Source organism: Jaculus jaculus, chromosome 9 (assembly GCF_020740685.1).
Source record: "Jaculus jaculus isolate mJacJac1 chromosome 9, mJacJac1.mat.Y.cur, whole genome shotgun sequence".
Classification (NCBI taxonomy): domain Eukaryota; kingdom Metazoa; phylum Chordata; class Mammalia; order Rodentia; family Dipodidae; genus Jaculus; species Jaculus jaculus.
Genome location: NC_059110.1, coordinates 43,299,022 through 43,325,666, shown reverse-complemented (window position 1 = coordinate 43,325,666; position 26,645 = coordinate 43,299,022). Strand labels below are relative to the sequence as shown.

At 33.9% G+C, this 26,645-nt stretch overlaps 1 protein-coding gene across 1 annotated transcript in view; it reads right to left on the bottom strand.

The window, feature by feature from the left end:
* The window catches only part of Trdn (triadin), a 444,085-nt gene that overhangs the window by 125,461 nt on the left and 291,979 nt on the right, over positions 1 to 26,645 (bottom strand). Inside the window, exons 18-22 of the mRNA XM_045159783.1 lie at positions 23,067 to 23,099; positions 22,919 to 22,945; positions 20,464 to 20,490; positions 16,374 to 16,421; positions 8,204 to 8,248 (exon numbers count right to left, since the gene is read on the bottom strand). Of these exons, the coding sequence (XP_045015718.1) occupies positions 8,204 to 8,248; positions 16,374 to 16,421; positions 20,464 to 20,490; positions 22,919 to 22,945; positions 23,067 to 23,099 (180 nt within the window). The remainder of the gene's footprint in view (positions 1 to 8,203; positions 8,249 to 16,373; positions 16,422 to 20,463; positions 20,491 to 22,918; positions 22,946 to 23,066; positions 23,100 to 26,645) is intronic.

Genomic DNA, 26,645 nt, shown 5'->3' with positions numbered 1-26,645 from the left:
TTTATGTTCTGTTGGGCTTTATGTGCTAATATTTTACATTTTCATGAAGATAAAAAATGTTATCTAACAATATTTGAACTTTGTGGTGGATATAAATGTGAAAAATTAACTTGAGTTTAGATATTTGCATTGAATTGGAAGAAAACAAATTTATGTCAATAAACCAGAAACTTTCTTCTCTATACTACTTATTCATGTGATATAGTCCCTATCTGGTAAGTTTATTCACATGGAACCAGTATTTTAGGTCCAAAACACATGTTTGCATTCTAAAATACAACTTAGACATGTTTAATAGATATGTACTTATCAGCCCTACATATTGGGAGATGGAAACCTAGATGCATAGTTTCTATGCCAAGATACATCACATAAATGGTAGAGTTCTATTGTCACTTTCACAGGGCTCTGGGCTCTTAGAGTAGTGACCATCAAAGTCCACTTGAGAAAATGAAACAAGACTTCAAAGAAAAACTGGTGTTTATGAAGGATTCTGAAAGTGGTATAACTTTTTCCATCAAAAGGGAATTAGAAGGGGATCCCAGGCTCAAACACATAAGAAAATCAGGGAAGATGAATGTTCAGGTAGCTGGATCACTAGTTGTAGAAAGTGGGTGAAATCTAATTAGCTAGAGTCACACTGAGCCCTGGTGGGTATGAAATACCTGTCCTCAACAGTCACTCATGATTATGTTATCTATATTCTCTTCAGGAGTGATGCCTTTGATTGCATTTTTATTATTATACTTCTATGCATAATTTCTACATCACCAGCTTTATGCTGTTATTACTAATTCTTATGCTGAAATTCACATTTTTAGAAATATCATATCATTTGTTTTAACATCCAGTAAAATTCTACATGGCTAAAATATATGTTCTCAAATTTAAATGTAAGATAGGCATATGAGAAAATAATCCAACATTACTATTTCATTTATAAAATTTTGGGAATATTTTAAAATATTTTCAGTTTAGAATATGAATTGGATATGATGGAGAATGGAATTTCAAAGGGGAAAGTGTGGGTGGGAAGGGAGGAATTACCATGGGAATTTTTTTATAATCATGGAAAATGCTAATAAAAATTTAAAAACAGAATATGAATTGGACTTTTATGATTTTGCCGTGTGTGTGTGTGTGTGTGTGTGTGTGTGTGTGTGTGTGTGTGTGTATGTGTGTTGCATCACATGGGTACATATTAAGTCCAGGAGAATGCTGCTTCTGGAGCACTCCTCTGTTTCTGAGTTCTATACTTCCTTAAGACTAGATCTTGCCCTTAACCAAGAGCTTTTCATTTTTCATCATTGAACTACAGCGACACTCTAGTCTTCATCTTACATGGATTGGGGTTTACAGACTTGTATGGCCACAGTTTTTTTTTTTATTTACGCGGGTTCAAGGAGAGTCAGACTTGAGTGGTCTCAGGCCCTCCCCAGGTACTCATACTTAAGCAGCAAGTACTCTAACCACTGGGCCATCTCTTCTGTCCCTGCTTTTTCTTTTATACTGACTGTTCTTACAAACAAAAGACACAAGTCTGTTCTTTAGCATTCTGGACAAATTGGAAATGTGTTAGACACAGTATACTTGTCTTGTACATAAGTATTATATAATATTATGGCTCTTACATGCAATTGAAGGTCATTCAAGGTTTGTTTAATAAAATATAATTGAACTATAAGAGAAAAATGGAAAAGACTAGAAGCAAGGTTATAGACTCTCATGTTTCAGTTTTAGTTTGTACTCTATGGTTCAAGTAGGAAATGATTCATAATTATCACTTATGAAATATACATGATGACCTCATCAAATGTTTCTTCCAAAAAGGCGAAAATCAAAATTGTCAATCCATGCCAAGAAATTTTCACCACAAATTTCATGGTCAAGGCTTTTGATGAGAATGTAGGTATTTTGAATGGGCTATATGAATATGGTCTCTCTTGTCATATATAAACTCCAGAGAAATAACAATAAACTGTTGTAAGATCTAATGTTGAAAAGATTTCTTTTAACCAAAATTTAGCCATTACAAATTTCTAAAGGAAGATGTAAACTGAGTTTTGATATTTTAACAAGTGTTGTTTCTATCATCATTCTATGAAATTTAATCTTGAATTCTTGTCTTGAATCCTAAAAGTCACACTTATTAACAGTTGTACTAATACATGAAATTACTGAACAGGTCAAATTTAATTTACAATGAGGAGAGAATAGCAACACAATTTTGTTTGTCTGAGGCATGGTCTCACTCCAGCCACGACTGACCTAGAACTCTGTAGGTAGCTAGTCTTGATATCATGCTGATCCTCCTACTGAAGTCAGTCTTCCAAGTGCTGGGGTTGAAAATGTGAACCACGTGGCAAGCCCATTCAATGCATTTTTATATGAAGTTGAAAATTTCAGATTATGTCTGCACTTTGACTACAGATTAAGATGCATACACTCCATTTGTCCTAGTCCTGGTCCTAATGTGCTAAACAAAAAGAATGTGGTCAAGTAGTGGATACAGTATCTTTTCAGGCTTTTAGTGGAAAACAAATTTGTGTGTGAAAGAAAACATCAAAACAAAGAAAAAGAAATCAGAGAACAATCTTTGCTCTTATCAATCAACTTTATAATGACAGTAGATTGTAACATGATTTGCATTAAAGATTCCTCTGTGAGAAACAAATCTCTCTGGACATATTACACATGCTAATAGGAAAACCAACTTCCGAATCTATTGGATAATATTCTTGAGATCAGAAGGAGGATTTCCCTATCATGCTGTGTGATAAAGATGCATTGTAGCTCTGTGACCTTTATTTAGTCCATGCTAGAAAGTCAAAATAATATGCAAAGCTCACTATTACCTTTGGAGCACAGAATATTTTTCTACATATCAATAGTGATACTGAAAATTATTTTTATAAGACAATCCTTATGATAATGATTAAAATTAGAGTTGAAGAAAAATAAGACTTATAACAGAATTTTCCCTATGATGAGAATGAAAGTGGCCCACTGCATATTCAAATGTGTTTTAAGGAAACATTAACCTAATATTACAATGTAGATGATTACTTTGCATTACTTTAAAGCTATTTTATAGAGTTGGAGTGACAGCTTAGCAAAGTTGGTTGCCTGGGAAGCCTAGGGACCCACGATTGATTCCCTAGTACATATGTAAGCCAGATGCACAAGGTGGCACATGTGTCTGGAGTTTGTAGTGGCTAGAGGCCCTAATATGCCCTCTCTCTCTCTCTCCTTCCTTCTTTTCCTCTCTCTAAAATAAATAAATAAAGTTACTTTATATAACACAATCTGCTGGCAAAAGAAATACAAAGCTTACTATTATTAAGAGGACAAATATCAACTTTCTTCTATTTATAATTAGATTTGACTGGATTTTTAGAAATGGTCTATTTTTGTATTCTATTTTCTTATAAAACTGTTGGCAGTTGAGGCAGTGTTTAAACATCATAAGTGAACTGAGAACATGCACTTCACGGAATGGGGTGCCAGGGCTTCTTGCTGCTGCACACTAACTGCAGATGCATGCAAGATTTTGTGCATCTAGCTTTACATGGGTACTAGAGGATCAAACCTGGGTCATTAGGCTTTGCAGACAAGTGCCTTAATCTCTGATTCATCTCTCCAGTCCTAATAATATTTTGTTAGAAAATGACAGTGGTGAATTTTAGAAAGGGTGGAATGAAGGAAGGAGCAGGTTGCTTGTCCTGATGATGTACCTAGCTCAACCTATCTACCTACCAGCAACTCTGACCTGCTTTTTTAATATTTTATTTATTTGAGAGAAAGAGGCAGAGAGAAAGAGAATGGGCACAGCAGGACCTCCAGCCACTGCAAACAAACTCCAGACACTTGCACCACCTTGTGTATCTGGTTAATATGGTTCCTGGAGAATCATATGTATCCATTGGCTTTGGAGGAAAATGCCTTAACCACTAAGCAATCCTTCCAGCCCTGACCTGCTTTTTTTTTTAATTTGAGGTTTCCTGATGGTAACAATGTTGTTTCTGAGAATTAGGCCATGGAGGAAGTCTCTGGGATAATTATGCAGTATAAAATGCTTCTGCACAAGATGCCTAAACTTTCTACAAAAGAGAAAAGATGGTCATGGAGGCCACACTGGCAAAGGAGTGGCTCAATTTAATAATGATCATAAGGTAAACTACTGTGGCATTTCTACCCATGAATGTGTGAGCCCTATGGCAGAAGTTGGCACAATGTGAGAAACCAAGGTAACTACAAACTTGTTTTACATAAGTGTCTTGCTGTGATAGGTAGAATTTAGTTTATTAGGAGCTGAGGATTAAGAAGTAAGAAAGGAGGATGGAAAGATATGTCCTGTAAATCAGATGAAATAGTTGTGAAAAAGAATTATTCTGAAAGAATTAAATAAAGGCAAGATGTGAGCAAGTAAGATGATGAACTGCTGAAAATACTCTTAAACATGTGTAAAACAAGGATAGCATGACATGTTTATATTTTACATATTACAAGTAGACTATTTTCTCTCTAATGCTAGCCCAATGACTTTTACATCTCTTTTCAGTGCCTACCCTGTTGTCAGCACTCAATAAATATTAAATAATCAAAATACAAACAATTTTAAAAGGTTTGGAATTCACAGAAATCAATCATGTAGGCATTATCATTTAACATTTATTGAGGGTCAACAGATTGACTTAAACCACATAGGCAAATTGTGTTTTTATAATCACAGTTTATACAAATCATTAAATACAATTCATGATAACTAAATTTCAGTTTTGCTCCATTGATTTCAAATCTTAGTTTTTTTCTTTTTAATAAGCTTGACACACCAAGAAATATAAACACAATTATTTAAGTGAATAAGTTTTTCCCAGGAAAATCACTATGCTCAGATATCATTAACATTCACTCAAAATTATATGATAAATCTACAATAATTACATATCACAATAAAGGACCAATGCATGCACAGATTGGAAAAAACCTGTTAGGGTAGATAGAGGTAATGACACTTTTACAATGTACTTGGATTTCACCTGCTGTTGTGACAATATGAAATACTATTACAATTATGTAGGGTATCACATTAAATGCAAATGCAAAGGAATACAGAAACCTTTGGATGAACACAATTTAGATTGTTTATGAATTTTGAAACATGTCTAAATTTAAAGCATTATTAAATTTCTTATTACAGAAAATGGATGTTAATGCAGTTTTGATCCACAGCCTCCAATTTGACCTTTAATAAAATGATGGGTCAAATTTTCACTTGTCAGTAATAGACAATCACATCTTATTTACTTGTTTTTAAATGTCTTATCATGTTTTTCCTTAACTGTTTTGAAGTAATTTTGCTTAAGAAGATGGAAATGATACTTAATAATTCTGTGATAACACTTGCAACTTAATTTCAAGATGCTGAATTATCTATAAAGATATAAGTTTACAAAGTATGATATTTCTTTCATTTGAATCTTAGAATCTTATAATGAATAGTTCTTGTAGAATAGATACATATTCAAAAAAGTATATCCATTGTGCAGTGATATAGAAACAAAGTATTGAAACATCATGTTTCTTCTTTGTGACTATTCCTGAACAGGAGAGAGTGCTACACATGAATGCATGCATGTGCATTTATGTGTCATGCATGCATGTTTATGTGGCTTTAATAGGTTAGAATTTATTATGCTTCCTTAAGTCTTTAAAATGTACTCTAGCCAATTTCATATCTCCATGAAAGGATTACATGGAAATGATAGGATTCATTATTTACTAAAAATAAAATAGCATATTTTGATTTATTTGGAGTTCTACAAAACTTAAAATCAGTAAATCCTACTAACATGTTATGAGATCTATTTTTCCAAAATAGCTTCACAGGAAAATATTTTGCTTTCTGTAATATGAATTTCCTATAATGTAAAGTTCATCTAAGTTAATGTCTCCACAGTATAGGTCCAGCGGTTCCTTATATACAATTAGACTGAGACCACAAAACACACTGGAAAACTGGCAAAAACCATAAAAATCATAAAGTTTATCCTAATACTGTTAGTCTATTACTTTGAACTTGAACAAATGGAAATATATCTTTGATGATATTTAATTGTACTTTGATGCAATGTGAACTACATTTGGATTATATGTACTTCTGAATATAACTAAAAACATAAAAGAAAAAGTACCTAAAGTCTTCAAACATCTTTATGTTTAATATTATAATTTTATCATTAAATGTGTAGAATATAGTTATTTATAATTTATGTTCACATAGACCCTTAAAATGTTAAAATTCCTTTTTTTCACATTATTAGTCACATATAGCACCATAAAATAGGCAACATTCTCAAGCACACTACTTCCTATTTTTTGTTTTATATTACTGTTATTATTATTATTAAGAAGATATTTCATATGGATTGTTTTTATAGCAGAAACTATGAGGCCACTTTCATAAAAAATTTAAAACTGAAGTTATTTATTGTTATAAAAAACTCTCCTCTTTTACACAAAGTAAAAGTTGAACTTACATAAAATAACAGGCACTTTTATTTAAAAAATATATGAAGTCATCTTAAAGAATAAGTTCATATGTTGAAGTGTCTTTTCTTCTTTTGTCCATATGAAGAACATCACTGAATTAATGAAACTGACATGACTGGAAGTAAGCAGTCAGTGTTCAACATTAATCAGCCATCAGGTTCTTGTGCAGCTGTTTTATATTCTACTTAATTACATTGTTTTTAGATTTTTAAATTTAATTTGTTATAAGAGAGAGAGAAGGGCTTGCCAGGGCCTTTAGCCATTGCAAACAAACTCCAGATACATGTGCCACCTTGTGCATCTGGCTTTACTTGGGTCCTGAGGAATGAAAACTGGGTCCTCTGGCTTTGTAGGCAAACACATTAACTATTGAGCCATCTCTCCAGTCAATCAATTTCTTCTTCATATGCTGTAGCAGTAAAAGCAACCTCAGGCTGTGGCTATGGTCAGTGATAGAGGGCTTCCTTGGCAAGCATGGGGCCCTAGCTTCATTCTTCAGTACCACAGAACATAAAGAACCTATGAATGTGGTAGGCATTCTTGTTACTAAAGGGCAGCAAAGTTATGAAATTCAGTGGACTCAAAGTGATTAGATAATTTATCTCTTCTGTACTGAAATTGATTTCACAAGACAAAATATTTAAATAAGTACTGAATGCCCATTTAAGTACTTATGTGTCCAATCCTTTATAAATGCGATTTCTTATTAGAGGTACAGGTACACAATATCTTGGCTGATAAACAGACTGGGGACAATTATCTTACTTTTAAACATGACACCTAAACCCTATCGTTTGCATAAAATAACAAGCAAAGCTGGATTTCCAGACTTTTACTTCATATTTTAGAGACAAACATATCCACTTCAAAAAAAAAAAGGCCTAAACTTTCTATTGAATTCTGAAATGCCAAGAACTAGCCATAACCCAAAATAAATAGGAAATTTTATCAATATAATTCTAATATAATTTACCTAGATAATTCCAAGGAACTAAATATTTATCCAATCTTTACACTCAGTGGAGTTCTAAAAGGTAGCATAATCTGACTCTAGATATTTTAGTGGAAGCATTTTTTGCAAGGACATTGTGGAGTGATGTTTTTATACAGCTACAATAAAAAACAATGTGGCACTACAATAAAAGAACAATTATGGCCGTTTAGATGGATGGATATATGAAGTCATCACACAAACTCAGATAACTTTAGTGTTGTTTTTCCTCTGCATTTTAACTTTAATGCATTATTGTAAAGCAGTAAAATTCATATTTTGCATAAATGGTGTGGGATCATATTTATTATTCAGACTAGGTGAGAAGATATTGAAACCAAAAACACAAATAAAGATGTCTACCAGTTGCTGCAGCTCATCTCCTCCTTCCCAACATTTCAGCGTTTCTGCTGATGTGATTAAGCCATCTGCAGAGTTGTCCCACTGGGGATTTATACTCAAAAGTTTGATATACAAGAGAAAGACAAACCAGGATTGTCGCTTAGCCTCTTGTTCTCCCTTGGCACACTCGCAAGGACACTGATGTGGATCAATAGATTTAGAGGTTATTGTCTTCCGCCTGTCTGAGTCCAGTGTTTTCCTCTGCGTGTTGTTGTCTTTCTAAAGAAGATAATGTCAACCTCCTTCATTTTTTTTTACCTTGCTCTACTGTCTTGGTTTTCTCTTCTTTCTTTCCAGGCATAGCTGCGAAGCAAAGATAAGGTTTAAATAAGAGTTCCAATCACAGGTGTTGCCTCTGCTTATAAAAGCTTTTAAGAATGCATTCATTGCCAAATATTTCTTCTAAGTAAGGTATTTTTAACATTTTTACAAATCATTTCTCATCTTTCTATAATGAAATTAAAACCTGCCTTGAATCTACTCTCAAAGAATTAGAGAAAAAGCCATAATCCCTCAGAGTCTCCTAGCTAGTTCTTTCACACTCTTTTCTCATTTATTCCTTTATACTCTGCTTTTACAAACTCTATGAAGAATTCTACTTGATAGGGCTATGATTAAGCGATTCACATTCTAGTTTATTGCTATAGTCACTTATTGTCTTGCAAATGTCAACAAGATGGACGCTTAAATTAAGCTAAACAGAGCATAGTCAACTGAAAGGACAGTACTGCCAAGCTGCCAGTGAATTTAAATATTAAATGAGCCCAGCCCAAATCACAGGCAGCCAAAAGAGAAATAATAGTCTTTTAAGAGCAGTAAATCCTGAATTATTCTCTCTTCAAGATTTATTGCTCTAAGAGGAAGATTTACTCTTTACCTAGGTAAATATCAGAACAATAGAAATAATTCATACCTCCCATGAAGTAATTGACTCAGGAAAGAATCTTCAGAGCATTTAAGCATCCAGTAGATAAAGAATTGATAAGAAACTAAATAATTTCATCACAACCAAATATCACCCATAGAGAGTTACAGAGGGAAAATGTAACATTTAAAGTGCATAGGTGTGGCTTCCATTGACCTACTTCATGGTTGAGACTAATAGTGTGTATACAGTGAGCATATCCTGTGCTTCCTGATAGATGCTAGGAGGTGAGTCCTGTATTCTGAAGTATTCTTGCCAAAGTGGCTACTGGAATTCAGGGAAGCCAGAGGATGTACTCTTAGTTTAACCTCATGCAGGATAAAGAAAGCAAGGGGCATATATCATATATTCTAATTTTTCTAATATATCTCCTTCAAAATTCCCTAAAATTTAAAAATGCACTGATTAAAATAAACCATATTTTAAGGAAGGTTATCCAGTATGAAACCAAAATGGAGCAAATTCCAAATGAAATGAAAAAAACTGTAAAATTCAAGAAAATTTCTGTGTGGGAGCCTCACAAATCCCTTGTAGATAAACCTTGAAGAGGAGGGCATGGGGGGTCACTACTAGTGAGGGTGGCACATGGGGAGTGTTGGTTAGGGCATTGGGAGAGGGATGGTAATGGGCTTTGGTAGGGAAGAAATGGGAGAAATGGCAGAAGTCCTAGTTCACTCCAGGGACAACGGCTTTAGGATCTGATCAGGACACAGAAATGAACCATGCTATTTAGACTTGAATCATGAGCTACTTTTTTTTTTTTTAAAATTTATTTATTTGAGAGTGACAGACACAGAGAGAAAGACAGATAGAGGGAGAGAGAGAGAATGGGCGCGCCAGGGCTTCCAGCCTTGCAAAGGAACTCCAGACACGTGCGCCCCCTTGTGCATCTGGCTAACGTGGGACCTGGGGAACCGAGCCTCGAACCGGGGTCCTTAGGCTTCACAGGCAAGCGCTTAACCACTAAGCCATCTCTCCAGCCCTCACCAGCTACTTTTGAAAAGTAGCCTTAGTAATGGTTTCTACAGGGGTCATTTCCTAGAAGGAGCACAAATGCCTGAGAGTACATTCCAGCTTTGTCACTTCCTTGCCACTGGAACGGAACAAATGCCTGTCACCAAATCTGTGGCCTGAATCTTTGAGTGCAATGCAGACAATGCTATTTGGGTTGTATTGAGACATGAATGAAAGTAATTTAAACTAGTCACTTACAGAGAGCACACAACTCAATATGAGTGTTATTTTATTTTCTTCTGCCTTAAACACTTTTCACTGTTTAGTTATTTATTTGAAAGAGAGTGAGATGAGGAGGAGAGAGAAAATGGGAGCACCAGGAACTCTTTCCAGTACAAACTCTAGACACATGCATCACTTTGTCCACCTGGCTTATTGTGCTAACTGGAAAATCAAACCCCAAACATTAGGCTTTGTAAGCCTTTATAATCTTATTTTAAGGATATTTTAAAATTAAAAAAAAAACCTCCCACTAATGTCACCCCCCTTCACTCTCATCAAACTCCTGTTTCTTCAGCTTCCCAAGGAGAACTGAAATGCAAGGACCTTCCATCAATCTTCTAATTTTTCAGTGCCACACTGGAACTGCTAAAGCATCCAGACTCATGGACTGTACAAGCTACTTCACTGTTAGAGGTATCTCACTCTTAGCTGCACCAGGGTGTACATGGTCATTGTCAGACTACTCAGCCCCTGTTGTGTGACCCAATATAGTGAATTTCCTTTGAACATATATATATATTCTGGCCCTCTCAAGAACCCTTCTTAAAACAGATTATAGAACAAAGGCTCACAAAATTGGAATGTTGTAGTGGATTTGCCAAATTAAACTTAATCCTGCGTGATGGAAAGGTCCACAAAAATGTGCCCCTCACTAATGCTGTAAGAAACAGACTTGTAAGAGGAGCACCAAATGAGTTTGAAGAAAAGGCAGTGTTGCTTGACTGTCTGTCTTCACTTCTCTCTGTTCTTATTGCTCTAGCTCGTGCCATGTTTTTCTGACTAGCACCAGTTTGGGACTGCTGAGGCACTCAACTTCATGGATTGAACTGCTTTCTGGTTCTTAGCCCACTCAATATACAGACACCATTATTGGTCTTCATGGTCATATCACATGCCATTCTAGTGAATTCCCTTTTATTATACATGCAATATTCCTCTTGAAAACTCAGGAACAGTCACTGAAGGCACTGATTTTCTACACTGAAAAAATGACATTTTGCATTAAAATTTGATCATTTCATTTCTGGTTCATATGTAAAATTCATCAAGCCTTATTCTCTGGTGAATAATCTTTAGGAATGAACAGGTCTTTTAAGTAAATGAATCTTCTCTCTGCATAGAATCAAATGAAGTCCTCAATCAATTTTTCTTTCCATACCACAAAATATCTGAAACCATTTTGGTGTTGAGAGAAATTTTCTTTGCCTAGATTTGAAAGTATTTATTTTATGGAGGGAAAGAAGATTGTATCATACTACTTCAGAGATGGCAAACCAATGTAGAAGAAACAAATTGTAGCTGATGTGCTCTTAGGCTCTAATGACTTCTTAGCTTGAGATGAACTGGAAGGTGAAAAAATTGATTTTCTATAGCACTTTTTTTTTTTTTTTTTCGAGGTAGGGTCTCACTCTAGCCCAGGCTGACCTGGAATTCACTATGGAGTCACAGGGTGGCCTCAAACTCAAGGCAATCCAACTACCTCTGCCTCCCGAGTGCTGGGATTAAAGGTGTCTGCCACCAGGCCCGGTTTATAGCACTTTTTAAATTTAATTATTCCTAACTTTTCCTAAGGAATACAAATCTCCCATACAATTTGAACCTATCCTTTCTTAATTACACAGCATCATCTGGGAACACTGACAGAGTCACATCAGCACCTCAGCAATGATGCTTACTTAAAGGTGGAGGTGTTCCTTCCAGATGAGGAAGTGATTTATGGTAAAGAATTAATATGCAGTTAGAAAAGTACCTTAATTCACATTTATACATTAATTCTAAAATACAGATTTTAGCCTTTAGCATGCTGTTATTTTCATTGATATTTCATTCAAATTGATCAATGGTTATTTAGAGATTATATTTGTACTTTTTAATATTTGTACTAGAAATTATATATGTACTTTTTAGAGACAAATATAATTGAAACAATGAAACCAATCAATAATCATAGAAAAAGTCATATCATCCATTCCCTAGGGAAAAAAATATCGTAGAAGCTAATAAGGGGTTCTCTATCAGTTTTTTGATGATATGAAATATTTTTATGCTCATGAGGCCATACTTATGCTACTAACTTTCCTGAATTTTTCCTCTAGTATATTTAAAATTTTGAGTAACTTAACATTATTATACCACTGAAAACAGGCATAACTAATGATGAATTTAGTTGACATAGAATTCAGACCATGAGAAAGTCTGTTTACAATTTTATAATAAAGTAGGATCTTAATGGGCAAATGGAGAAAAGAGATCAAATGCAATGTATATTTAGGGAATATATATATATATATATATATATATATATATATATATATATATGCTCTATGCATATATGCATATATATATATAATATGCATATATGGGTATATCATGAGGTGAGGGTAGAAAATAAAAGTTTCAAAGTTAAAAATGGAATCTGAGGAACAAAACAACCAACTAAGACCCCCACAAATTAACAAAATTACAAAGAAGTCAGAAATAAAGTTCAGAGTATATGAGGGGAACCAGAAGACTATGCTGCCATAGAAACAACACCAGGGACTTTTAGAGAACAAAGTGGTAAACACAACTGTAGTATTAGGTCTGCAGAGAACAGAGGGTTCTATTGCATAGCAAGGATAGCACTATGAGAAGTGGTCAGAGCTACAATGACATGAAGGGAACAGTATCCTCCTCTTGAGTATTGGGATTCTTCCCAAAGCTTCCTCTTCCTCACATGCAGTCTGAAAATCCTCACCAGCTTGCCTTTCTCTGTCACCAAGGCCCAATGTGTTTTTACAGCTTCTTAGCACATAGCAAAACCAATGTCATATTACAGGCTTAATCCTAAAGGGTTTATGTAGTAAACCCTCTGATGGCCTTTCTGTTAGAATACATTTTAAGATACTATGTTACTTTATCTGAATTTATCTGTTGGTTTTCTGCAGGTTGAGCAATCGTTATGCATTAAACATCCTATTGGTAGAGCGAGTAGAGGGCATATTCATCTAGTACATTCATATCCTAGAACAATATTAACTCTCATATATTTTTTTTCTTTTTGCATATTTATTTTTGTTATCAATAAATATATGTTGTGTGAAAATAAAAATGAACAGAGACTATATAATACAAAACAAATAAATGGTATCTTATTGATGATGATTAAATAGGTAGCACCAAAGGAAGTATTATTTAACAGTGCAGTTAAAGTAAGAAATTTTACAAGATTTAAATTGGCACATTGAGCTAATTTTTCAATTACAATTAAAATATTTTAACTAATTTTATAACGGTCATAAAATCAATTTACACTTAATTTTACATGTAGGTCCTCATTCAAAAGTCAACTTAGTAACAAAAATAAATTCTATATGACTTTAATACTTACTTATGAAATGCTGCAATGCAGCACATTATGAAGTGCATAAGTGTTGTGGATATTAAATATAGGAAGAAAGTAATATTCATGTTGATGTGTAGCTAAAAGTGAATTTAAAAGGGATGAGAATACTGGGAAACAAATGGGAAATGTCAGATTTAATTATTTTTTAGAATTGATCAAATTGGTAAAACTGTACCTGAGTTTTAAAACATTTATGATCACTGTGGAAAGAACACTAGCTTCTTTTCAATGCATCATTATATGCAAATCCAAAATGAGGATCATATTAAATTGCAAATTGTGGTGTGAGATATAAAATTAGCTAGAGACAAAGTAGTTGGTTCCATAAATGCCTTAAGCTTATGAATAGTTCTTTTTTCCCTTTAATTTTTCTGTAAAAACTAATGAGTTTTTAATCCTAAGGAAAATATTTAGCCATATTATAGATCCAAGAACCATTTTTGGTTGAAAATGCTTCTGAGTTCTATTACTGATGATTGTGTTTCAATTCCATCTTCCTGCTTACTCTGACGTGGCCTGATTGAACTCCAAAGTATATGTGTTTATATTTATGCCCTAAATATCCAGGTTGCAAGTAATTTCCTCTATGCATGACTCAAATACTTGGAGGGGCAATTTGTGCTTTTCAACTCTCACCATACTGCTCTCTACAATTGTAGATTACTCAAGGTTGATTGTCTAAAATCAAGTACCAAGAGAAAAGCTTCAACTGCTTTGTGGTGACCCCACTGAAGTCACTCTTGTCTACAGTTTTTGAACATAGTTTTTTCTTATTTTCTCTAAATCTGTGATCTGCCATTATATTTGCTTGTTAGGCCCTTTTAGCCCTTGTATTAATGCCTAGATTGACATTTACTGACTCTGCCTTAAAACTCAACTTTCTTATAATAGCATAGCATTTCTGATTTGAAGCAGTGGGATTTTTATTAATATTACACTTAATATTATTAATCAATGCTAATTTCAGAATACAATAACATAAAAAGCTATATTAATATGAAATTAAACTCATGACTATCACTTGGAGTAAAATGCTAGCACTGAAACATGTAGTGATTACATACATAAAATGTCATCACTAATATTAAGTCAGTAAAGAAATAAATTACTATTAAAATTAAAATTATTTTATTCCTATTACTCTGAAAAATACATCGATTTTTGAAGGAGGTAATCAATAAATCTCAATAGCTCAATTACTTCTATTTGTGACTTACAACAATGTTAATATTTTGTTTTTAGAATTCTTTAATTTGTTGACTTTCCTTAAATTTGTGTGTGTGTGTATGTGTGTGTGTGTGTGTGTGTGTGTGTGTATGTGTGTGTGTGTCTGTGTGTGTGTATTACTTATTATTATTATTTCAGCTAATATACCTTTATTTTTAGTTTATAAGAATAAATGAACTTATATTCATATATATAATATGTAAAGGAGCATGCAGATAAATGCTAGTGAGGATGGGATAAAGAGGAACCCTTCTACACTGTTGGTAGCCATTATGGAAATCAGTGTGGATATTTCTGAGACAGCTAAAAATAGATTTACCATATGACCCAACTATATCACTACTAGGCATATAGCTTAAGGACTTGTCTCACTGCCTTAGAGATATGTGCTCAACCATGTTTATTACCACTTTATTCACAATAGGTAGGAAATGCAACCAGCCTAGACGTCCCTCAACTGATGAGTGGATAATGAAGATGTGGCACATTTATACAAAGGAGTTCTATTCATTAGAAAAGAAAAATGGAATTATAAAATTTGCAAGAAAATAAATGAATCAGAGTGTAGAGATGGCTTAGCAGTTAATGTGCTTGCCTGCAAAGCCAAAGAACCCAGGTTCAACTATGCAGGACCCACATAAGCCAAATGCACAAGATGGAGCACACATATGGAATTCATTTACAGTGGCTGGAGGCCCTACATGCCCATTTTTTCTCTTTCTCTATGTGCCTATTTTTGTCTCTCTCTCTCTCTACAAAATAAATAAATAAAAATAAAATACTTAAAAAAAGAAAATGGATGGATATGAAAGGATTAATTTAGTGAGGTAACCCAGGCCCAGAAAGCCAAAAATCACTCTTTCTCATGGATCCTAGCTACAAATGATTGGACTTGTATGTGAATTGGAATTAAACAGTAGCAGAGGTCAGTAATCTAGAAAGGGAATAGAATGGGGTGAAACTTAATAAAATGCTATTGTGTATTCGTAAGTTGAAGGACAGAATAATGGGAGTGGAAAGACCTAAGTGAGGTCAGGGAAGAGACTGAGTAGAAGAAAAGTGGGGGAGGGCTAATCAAAATCTAAGAGGGTACAAATAAGTACCCTGGACAATGGACAATGGAACATAAAGATTCGATAGATTGTTACTAGAAAGTTTTCAGTGCCAGGGATGGGATACCTTCCAGTGAGTTGTTGGCCAGGAAGGTCCCTGGTGCCCCTAAAGTATGACACATCACTGCTGAGGCTCTTGGTTTCCCACCATGAATAGATTGTGACACCCTATTGATGAAGATTCCACATACTTGGGCTACAAGGTCATTGAGAAATCCTCCTGGAACTGAGCTGAAAACCTCCTCCTCGTAGAACAGATGACAGAATGCTGGAAAAAGCTATGCTACATGCAGTTCCATGGGAGAGAGAGAATGTGTGTGTGTGTGTGTGTGTGTGTGTGTGTGTGTGTGTGTGTGTGTGTACACAAAACCATTTTGGAATATATATCTAGACAGATGATAGATAAATAGATTCTAGATAGATACTTCAAAATTGTTTTGTTTATATCAGTATAATAGTCAATCAGTTCATCTCCTATCCCAGCATTACACAGACAGGAAGGTAGAAGTGTGAGCAGCTAGGGTCCGTTAAACCTGCATTTACCTTTCTTCGTTGAGGCAGCAATAACCTCTTCTTTGGTTCGTTCAGCTTCTGCAAATTCAGATATTAAAGGAATGAGAACTGGATATTGCTGGTCCCAGATCTATATCGTACTGTTCTGCACATCAGAGAAGAACACAGCTAATCAAAATATAACATGTGTGTGGAACTTATGAGGAAAGCAAGCTGCAGAGCAAACCAAACAGAAACCTTGCATGGTTGTGTCTCTCAACAAAGTAACTTTCTTGTGGAGTAATATAGAAACTGCCTTCCAAGGAAGAACTCTGTGATCATGTGTTCCTACAGAAGTAGCAACCATAAATGGTGACTTTTCTACAAAATATAATGAGAGACCAATATACTAATCTGAAGTCACATTTTAAATGATTTCTGAAATTCCTGGAAAAGCACTTAAAGGTCATCTTTGTTCAGCCTTTAATTATGGAGAAGGTAAGTAGTATTTGATCCATTAATGTGATTACTACTATTACATATGGCCATAATGTCATAGAAAATAATCTAGAAAGTTGCTTCAAGAAGAGAGAACAGTGGAATTTCAAAAAGGCTCCACGTGACTTTTGTAGGGTTTCTCTGAATATCTGGTGTGGAAGATAAGAAAGTTCCCTGAAGACAGTCTGAAATGCTCTTCCTTAAACAGAATGTTTGATTTCAGGTCAAAAGTAGTTAGTTTTCTATAGTCTTTTGGAGAATAAGAGCCACAGTGATAAGGAAGTTTCCCTTGAACATATGTGAACATGGTCTCTCTCTCTCTCTCTCTCTCTCTCTGTGTGTGTGTGTGTGTGTGTGTGCATATATGGGTGCATATGTATAGACATACATTTATACCTACTACTCTTTATTCATAAGGTTATTACAATGTGTAGTGAAACAATTATCAGCTACTTAAACTGTGGCTTGGATTTATTTTATATCAATTATTTAAAACATTCCCACATCTTAATGAAATATATAAATTATTTTCCTGTTTTTGCCTTTACCATTTTAGTTCCTGAGACATCTGGAATTGGTATTTTAGGAATAAATTACACTTCATTTTACTGAACACTAACTACATCAGCAACATTTAAAAATAATCTTACTCTATGACTGAATGAAATGGCTGTTCATTCTTATGTAAGATTTTTGTTCAAGTTGTATGTATCTCTTTTCTTTCTTATTATATAATTTATTTATATCTATTTTGACACTACACTCCCATTTAAAAAATATCATAAGACTATTTCAATACTAAGACTTAGGCCACAGTACTGACCTTTCAATAGTCATAATTTAAGTCCTATCTTCTAGTCATTATTTTCTCAATACTGAAATTTGTACCTGGACTCTTATTTGAAAATCTCACCTCCATCTTGATTCTATTTGTCTAATTTAACCTGAGATTCTGCTTCTGCTTGTATGTGGAGCTGCCGTTAGTGACCATTCCTGGAGGTTGAAGCATGGTGCTTTTGACTGGGATCAGCAACTAGGATTCCAACTTTGTCTGTATGCATAAATGTGATCAACAAGCATCTCTTTCCCTACCACGCATGTCAGTTTCTCATAACCTATTTTTCCTAGTACTTAAGCTTATAAGGACCATCACCCCATGCTGTTTCAATCAAGTATTTAGTATATTCTGAGAGTATCATCTATGATAATAATCATGTAAATTGTTATCTAGATTGTGCAGGTGTTCAGAGGTGCTGGCAATAATTACCATGGTACGGTAAAGCAGTACAATCCTAAATGACATCTGCAGTCATATTTAGTTAAGTATAACCATGCCATTTGCCATGAAGTATATTGGTTCAGGCCCATATTTCTTTTCCTCAGTAATAGATCAATAGATTCAACAAAGTGTGCCCTTTGACTAGTTACAAATTGTCCTCCAATACAGAGTTTCTACTGAGTGACTCTGACATGCACTAGAAGATGAACTGATAGCTATCTCATTCACATAAATGTCAGCATAGCATGAATCCTTAAAATGATCATTGACAATACAAAGGGGGATTATATAGTTAAATTTATTTAGCAAGCAATGTATACAACGTTCCTTGTTGAAGATCCCTATGGATAGTGTTACATATCTGAAACTTCATGTGTAAAAGTATACATGTTTGGTCTCTTCCTGTTTGGAGATAATGCATCATACTATCAATATCTGTGTTGCTATCCAGTGTCCAAAGAGGTACACGAAAGGGACCTGAGAGAGGGGTACTGGGTGTTTTGAAACGTTATTTATCTTGCATTTCAATTGAGGAAATGGTTCCACTCTACCAGTTCTGTTTTCCTTAATCCAGTGTCAATAGAAAGTAATTCTATATGAACCTACTCTAATTCTCAGTCGCACCCTGATTTTAAAATTTAATGTCTTGGAATTGTATCACATGTTGATTGATGTGATTTCATCTATGTATCTCTATATGTTCTGGCTCTTACAAATTATAATAATGATAACTCATATTTTAAATGTGCAAGTTATACACACAAACTATAGAAAACACAGAATAGACAATTTAAAGGTATTTCCTGGATGTTTATAATAACAGCTAATTTTTACCTTAGTCTTTATAAGTGGTGCATTACATACAACAGCTGTGTAAAACTTTTTAGGTGGTTTGGTTTCTATATCAAATGCTAGTTCTTAGTTAGATAAATGGCTGATCATACTCATTGTTATCAGATAATTTAAACAAATTTAAAGTTTATGAATTAGCTCTGATTAATTTTTGTATTGAAGGAATATATTCGTGCCAAGCCCAAGATATCAGCTACATTAGGAGCTGAATACCAACTCTTTTTAGATTTTATATTGGGCTTAAATGATTTGGCAACCTAATTTGCTAATTTCCTGTAAAATGTAGTTATCTCTCCAAAGTGTGATTGGCTAGTGTTTCACAGATGGATTTTTCCTTCGAGATGAGTATTTTTATCTATATGTTATATTCTCCTGGTAAGAAATGTTAATTTTCAAAGTAATCATCAATCTAAAGTTCCCTAGCACTGATATAAAATTATCAGTTTCACATTTTGCATTTCTTGATTATGCATTTCCATAGACTAAGTATTAACTAAATACTCAAGAAGCCATAGTGAAGAGTTCCAGTAAACTGTATTTTCAATTTTAAACTCAAAGTTTTATATGGAAATATAAATGGAATTTTAGATCCATGCTAAATCACTCATTTAAAGTTCCCAAAGTCTATGTGAGTAATTTCAACTATACCTTTCTTTAAGAACATTTCCAAATAAGTATGATAATGTATTTTCCAATTATTCTCTAATGTATCTGTTAATGCTATACTCTGTGTCCAAAAAGACTAAGTAATATATAAATGTGTGTTATGTATTAATGCTAGGATCAGTGCTCTTGCATCCTTAAATCAAAAGGAAAATATTAACATTTCTTATGACTACAATTTATATTTGTCCATAAATCCTATATAAAGAAAGCTTGGAAAACAAATAATATTTTTATGAAAATAGAATGCTTTCCATAGCATTTACAATATTTTTCTTGATTATACTATCAGTTGTTTCAACAATTTAATAAGTAATAACAAAGAAATTATTTCCTTCTAAGTTTAATATCAAAGATACTATATCAGTGAGTTCCATGGTATGCATAATTATCAGGTAATATGATGATAGTAACATTACAAAGAATTAAAATGCAAAATTTATAAATTTGAGCAAAGCTTTGTTTCTTTGAAGACACAATTTGGTAGACAAATAGGCTTCCCTAGTGGCTTGATCAAGTGAGTAATAGCTAGGGTAATTAAATAATTAACTAAGAGTTCTTAAGAAACTGAAGAGATTATTGATTTGGTAGAGACAAAAACAGCAATAATTCAAAAAGAATTTACAAACTGGATAACTTACAATTTACAAGCAAAATCCCTATAGGAAAATTTTCATAGAAATGGAAACACAGAAAAGGTAGATGAGTTATTTTGCATATTATTTCAACACAACTAATAAGCATACTGAGCCAGCTTCAGAAATTAGCACTAGCAAGTTCCTTAGGAGATAATGCCAAATGAGAAAGCAGTTAAAATGTGCTCTTTTTAAAAAGTTTTATTCAACATACTTGCTTTTCCTTGTTTTTCACTGGGAGCTATAATGACAAGAAAGAATAAGATTTCATTAATTGTCTATCTTTTGTAAGATAATTTTGTTTCAAGTAGTTGGAAGATGCTATAATGTTAGAAATGTAGGAAAAATAGATCTGAGAATGAGAAAACATTGCACTACAATTTTTGATGTGCTGTAAATGTACTCCACAAAGTACAGAATTTGGGGAATGGAGGTAGTGTTTTATCATATATCTTCTTGTAGAGAAAGAGTGCTCATTCAAACCTCATTCCTGCTGAGTTCCAAAGACTGAATGTATTGGCAAATGTATTTTCCTTGAAGTTTATGTAGTATGAAAACAATGAATTTACTTGATAAATTATCTATTAGCCTCATTTAAAAAATACCTTATTTCTAAGTTGGTATTAAGTACTTACACACAGATGATCATACAATACCTAAAAGCAATCTAGATTTTTATATTTTGTAATAGTTAACATTATGTAGTAATGCTTATCTCTTCATTTTTTTCAAATTTATCCCCTTTCTATGCTATAAGCTATGTGTCAGCCTTCTTTGTATGTGCATACATATGACCATGTGATGGTTGCTGTGGCAGTATACTCCTGTATACAGTTCTTGGGAAAGTAGGCAAAGGCTTACTTCCTGAAGTTTAAATAGCTTGACTGTTAATGTGGAATAGTGAAATGTGCAATTCTTTCACCTTACAAATTATGTGTTTGAAACTCCTTCATCTTTAAAATTTAAAAACTGTGATTGAACTATTAGGTTTTCATTTTTTCAACTGACAAGCCAATATCAAGTGCCCATTGTACATCAGGAATTCTAACAGACATTTGTAGAAGAAAGGGGTAACTATAGCCTTTATTCTCTATTATCTGATGATTCAAATTAGAATATATATTATATATGTTATATTGCAATAATAATAACACAGCCTCTTAAATACTATTATTACGGTAAGGAAATGATGCCATGGAACTATTTGGAAAGGCATTTCAACAATTTAGGGTTTAAAAAATTGGAACAAGAGTGATGCATATACATTCAAATTTGTGTTTACAATGATTCTAGCAGGGATGGTACCAGATTTTAGATATATTTACTTGGCTACTTACATAATGATCAACAAATGCTATTTCTATTTAAGTACAATGAAATGGTAGAGGAGAGTCTGACAGACAAAGGTTGTCTGGCTTCATGCACATAGCAATTTGCATTAACACACCTATTATACACATCTTTCACACATGCATGTACAAATTCTACATACAAACACACCCTCATAATCTTCCACAGACACTTGCATACTGCATACACACACACTCTGTCATACACATCCTGCATACATACATACATACCTCTACACACAAACACACCCTCATAAATCTTCCACAGACAGTTGAATACTACATACACACACTGTCCACACAAACACACCCAGAAGCATACTCCATGACACTTGCATACTGCACATAAGAACCTCAGCTGGTTATTTTGAATAGGATTTAGCCAGGCAAAATTAACACTCAATTAAAACAAAAGGTTAATAAAATATTTAAGAAAATCTTATTTCTTGTTCTCTTATATGACTTATCTCATATTGATATTAAGTGCATTAGTTTTTGTTGGCTGTTTCATTTTTCTTATTTATTTATTGTTACTACTTAATATAAATAAATATATTTTATTATTTATTAATATTATTCTTTTGTCAATTTAAGTATCTGGAAAACAAGTGTAACTGTACTTTCATTCCAACTCTTCAAAGCACACAAGAAATGTTCATATTGTTATGAAAAGAAACAGAATTTTTTCTTTTCTTCTTTCTTTTTTGGGGAGGAGGGTGGTTTTGAGGTAGTGTCTCACTCTGTCCCAGACTGACCTAGAATTAACTATGTAGTTTCAGGGTGGCCTAGAACTCATGGCAATCCTCCTACCTCTATCTCCTGAGTGCTGGAAATAAAGGTGTGCATTACCATGCCAGACTTAGATTTTTTTCTTATATTAAATATTTCACATTTCAAAATGAAAGTCCATGAGACATAGCTATAAAAATGGATTTTTCCCCTTATTTTTTGTTTGCTTGGTTTTGTCACTGAGTTATGCAAAGTTGCCTCTCAAACACACTGGAAATGAAGCCCCCAGGATGTTACAAAGTTGAGTTTTTAATTGGATAGATCTAGGTGGAGCCAGAGGATCTTTTCATCTACTTTCTCCAGTTCACCTGCTGCTGTTGTTGCTGTTGCAACACACACACACACACACACACACACTAGTGAAGGAGTAACATATTCAGATTTTCATTTTCTAAAAGTGCATTGATGCTAAGTCTATGTCAACAACTTGAAACACAGCAACCTTACAATGGAGCTATTTCTGTGACATTGCTTTTCACTATTGTTGAGACTGGTCACCAGGCAGAATCTAGCTACATGGGTCTCACTCACCTGGATGCTCTTTCTTTGGTGATTTTGCTGTAGGACACAAGAAAAATGGGAAAGAAGTCAATAGTTGTGACATTTAATTATAATTGAGTATTTAAGTGCAAATTACATAATACAAAATTAAGAAAAGAGAGTAATTTAAAATAATTACCTGGTTCTGTTGATTTTTCTTTCTTTTCCTGCTCTAAAAATATGATTATTTTTATTAAGACAGCATTATATATCATCTCAGAGTTACTGTAGTGTAAAAAGAAATAAAATAAACATTCTGATCCTGTATTGTACCAACTGATGTCTGCCACAAAAAATGCTGATGATTTCATACTCAAAATAATTCTTTGTCCCTTAGGAAGTGTCCCCATAGAGCGTCCTTGAATATTATGTACATTAAGGACATTCAATGATTTCCTGGTTTAAACCAATAAAAAATTACAAAAGCTGCCACAGGATAGAAAAACATCTAAAGCTGCTCATTGTAGAACAACATGAGTTCATTTGTCGATTAGAGTGAAGGATAATTATTATGGCTGTTTTAAAACCATTGTCAAAAAGATGGAGATGGGCATTTATATGAATTTCTTCATGCATGGATCTTCTCCTAGGCCAGGGGTTACTTAGTGAAAATATAAACATTGATGAGGCAGATATAAGTACCAAGATAGAGAAGAAAAGAGAGAAGGAAGCCAAACACATTTCCTTATCTGAAGGTCAAATGCTTCTTAAGAAACACTTGTGAGATGATGTTTCCTTTTAAGAAGACACATGTCAGCACTGTATGAGGAAAAGTGGGATCTGGCTTCAAGATGAAGGTGACATTGACCATGTAAATTTGTAGTTTTTAAGGAAGGGGCTCACTCTAGCCCATACTGACCTGGAATTCCTTATGTTATCCAGGCTGGACTTGAACTGACAGTAGTCCTCCTACTATAGTCTACAAAGTGATTGGATTATAAGTGTAAGCCACCAAGACTGACTTTTGCATACTTTCTTTATGGGAAGTACAAACATCATTTTTATGAGGTGGTATGCTATGGCCTATGTTCCTATTCTTATTTACATTGGCTTGATACATTTGTCAACATAATCTAAAAGAAAATGCTTTTAAGAAATACTATTCAATATATACATTGAAGAAAAATACTGGAGATATTTCATAAAGGTTTGTTCTGTATATTTGAAACACAGAAGATGTTCATATTCTGAGAATTCTATGGACCAAATTTTAGATACAAAGAGTGCCATAACTTCAGCATATTGAAATCAATACTAAATGTTTTTGACAAGTGGGAAATAACTAGGAACATTATTTAATTAACTTAAGAATGAAATATCAATTCTGAACAGGCTTTAAAGCAATTGTAGGTATGAGAACAAAACAATAACAAAAGCAAATTTCAGCATCAAAATTGAATGCTACATAAGCATGACATCTGAAGTTAAAATGAGAGCCCTAATGCCTTATTAGAAGTTCACCTTATTAGCAAAAATGCACCTGTGCTAACTATGTAAGAAAGGCATTGAAAGATTTACATTATGTGAAATAGGACAGAATATAACCATTAAATTACTTTAATAAATACACATTGACACTACTAAATTATAAAGGGACTGCAGAATCAAACCCTTGGTTGTTTGCTTGAGTTATTTATACTTTACTTTTTAAATCATGGCTGTAGCCGGGTGTGGTGGCATACAGCTTTTTTTTTTTTTTTAAATTTATTTATTTATTTGAGAGTGACAGACACAGAGAGAAAGACAGACAGTGGGAGAGAGAGAGAATGGGCACGCCAGGGCTTCCAGCCTCTGCAAACGAACTCCAGACACGTGCGCCCCCTTGTGCATCTGGCTAACGTGGGACCTGGGGAACCGAGCCTCGAACCGGGGTCCTTAGGCTTCACAGGCAAGCGCTTAACCGCTAAGCCATCTCTCCAGCCCTATACTTTACTTTTTAAATTAAAAAAATTCAGATTACAGGGTTTTGTAAAATATACATGTACTTTTTGTCCTGTTTCCTTATAATAATTTATTTTTAGGCTGAAAAAATGTATTAGCCATGATCACTATATAACTAAAATCAAAATGCAAGGACGGTATTCAATTTAGTATAGCAATCTTAAGGATGAAAATTTCAAATCAAGTGAATTCAAAGTCACAACAGGAATAAACAATATGTCTAGCTGACAAGGCAGGACAAGCAAGTTAATTTGAAAAGAATTAATAACTACTTGAAGAAAACGATTTGTTCTCCTAATTCCTGCGCAAGTCACAATTCAAGATATTCTCAAGAGAGAAGCAGTTGGGTTGTAAATGAATACCTAAGAAGGCATGTTTATTTATTAAACATATCAATGCCCTGAAGATTTTCAAGGAGTTGCAATGTGTCTGCAAGAACTTTTAAATCATATAAACTGCAATAAAGCAAGGGCCTTAAGGTTATATATAATGTTTAATATCATTTTTCAAATCTCTAGGTGCCTCCCTTTGCCTGCTTGTTCAGTGGTTTATGGAGTAGGATGTGTCCCCTGTGCCAGGTCTCAGACGTTGTGCACGTTCATCAATCTGGGACTGGACAAACACACGCTTCCCTGTAGATAAATTGCTCCCTCTGGCCGAGTTGAGGCATAATTTCACAATTCTTCCACAGGAAATTTTAGAACATTTTTTATGACAAAATGTTGCAATATCCTAACTTTTAGTAGGGCCTGAACATGCATAAACATGTCTTAAATTGATGTACAGTTTAAAGGAGAGGTATTTTTTATTTTTAGTATCACTTGGATCTTAATACCTTTATAGTCCTGGAAATTTGCTAAGTTGTTTTTTGTTTGTATGTTTGTTTGTTGTTTTTTTTTTCTTTCTTTTTTTTTTTTGAGGTAGGATCTCACTCTGGTCCAGGCTCCCCTGAAATTAACTATGTAGTCTCAGGGTGGCCTAGAGCTCAAGGCAATCCTCCTACCTCTGCCTCCCGAATACTGGGATTAAAGGTGTGCCCCACCACGTCTGGCTTGTGCTAAATTTTAATGGCTAATTGAGAAGTGTTAAATTGCATTTAGTTTTTATTTGTTAAGTGTATTTTAAAATCTTCTGAGGAATGTATATATTTACAAATTACACTACAATGAGGAATAGGGTTTTACTAAAAAAATCAGATAGCTTTAATCATGTGTCACATAATGAATGGTGGATAATCCTAAGAAACGGGTCTCCAACAATGTTATCACACAGAACTCTTAATGCCTATAGGGAGAAATTTATACTACAGATGAAATGTCATACATGCAGTGGACATTCCAAAATAATTGTGGATGACAACAAGATAGATAACAGGATGACTAGTGAATATTGTTTAAGGATTGAGAACTGACCAGATCACACAGACTTAGTTTACATAAATATTTGACCACTTTGTTTAATGCAATGCACTAGCATATTTTATTAAAAGACTACAGATTCTTTTATTAGATATTTGCATGAGTCAGATAAGTAGGACTAATGAGGTTTGCTATGGTTTCCAAGTGGCTCTGGACTCCTTATATACTTTAGTGTCCAGACAACAAACAAACAAACAAAAAAAGAGCCCACATGTATACAGCATAGAAAATGGAAACATAAAATTGGAGGTATAGCCGGGTGTGGTGGCGCACGCCTTTAATCCCAGCACTCGGGAGGCAGAGGTAGAGGATCACCATGAGTTCGAGGCCACCCTGAGGCTACATAGTGAGTTCTACGT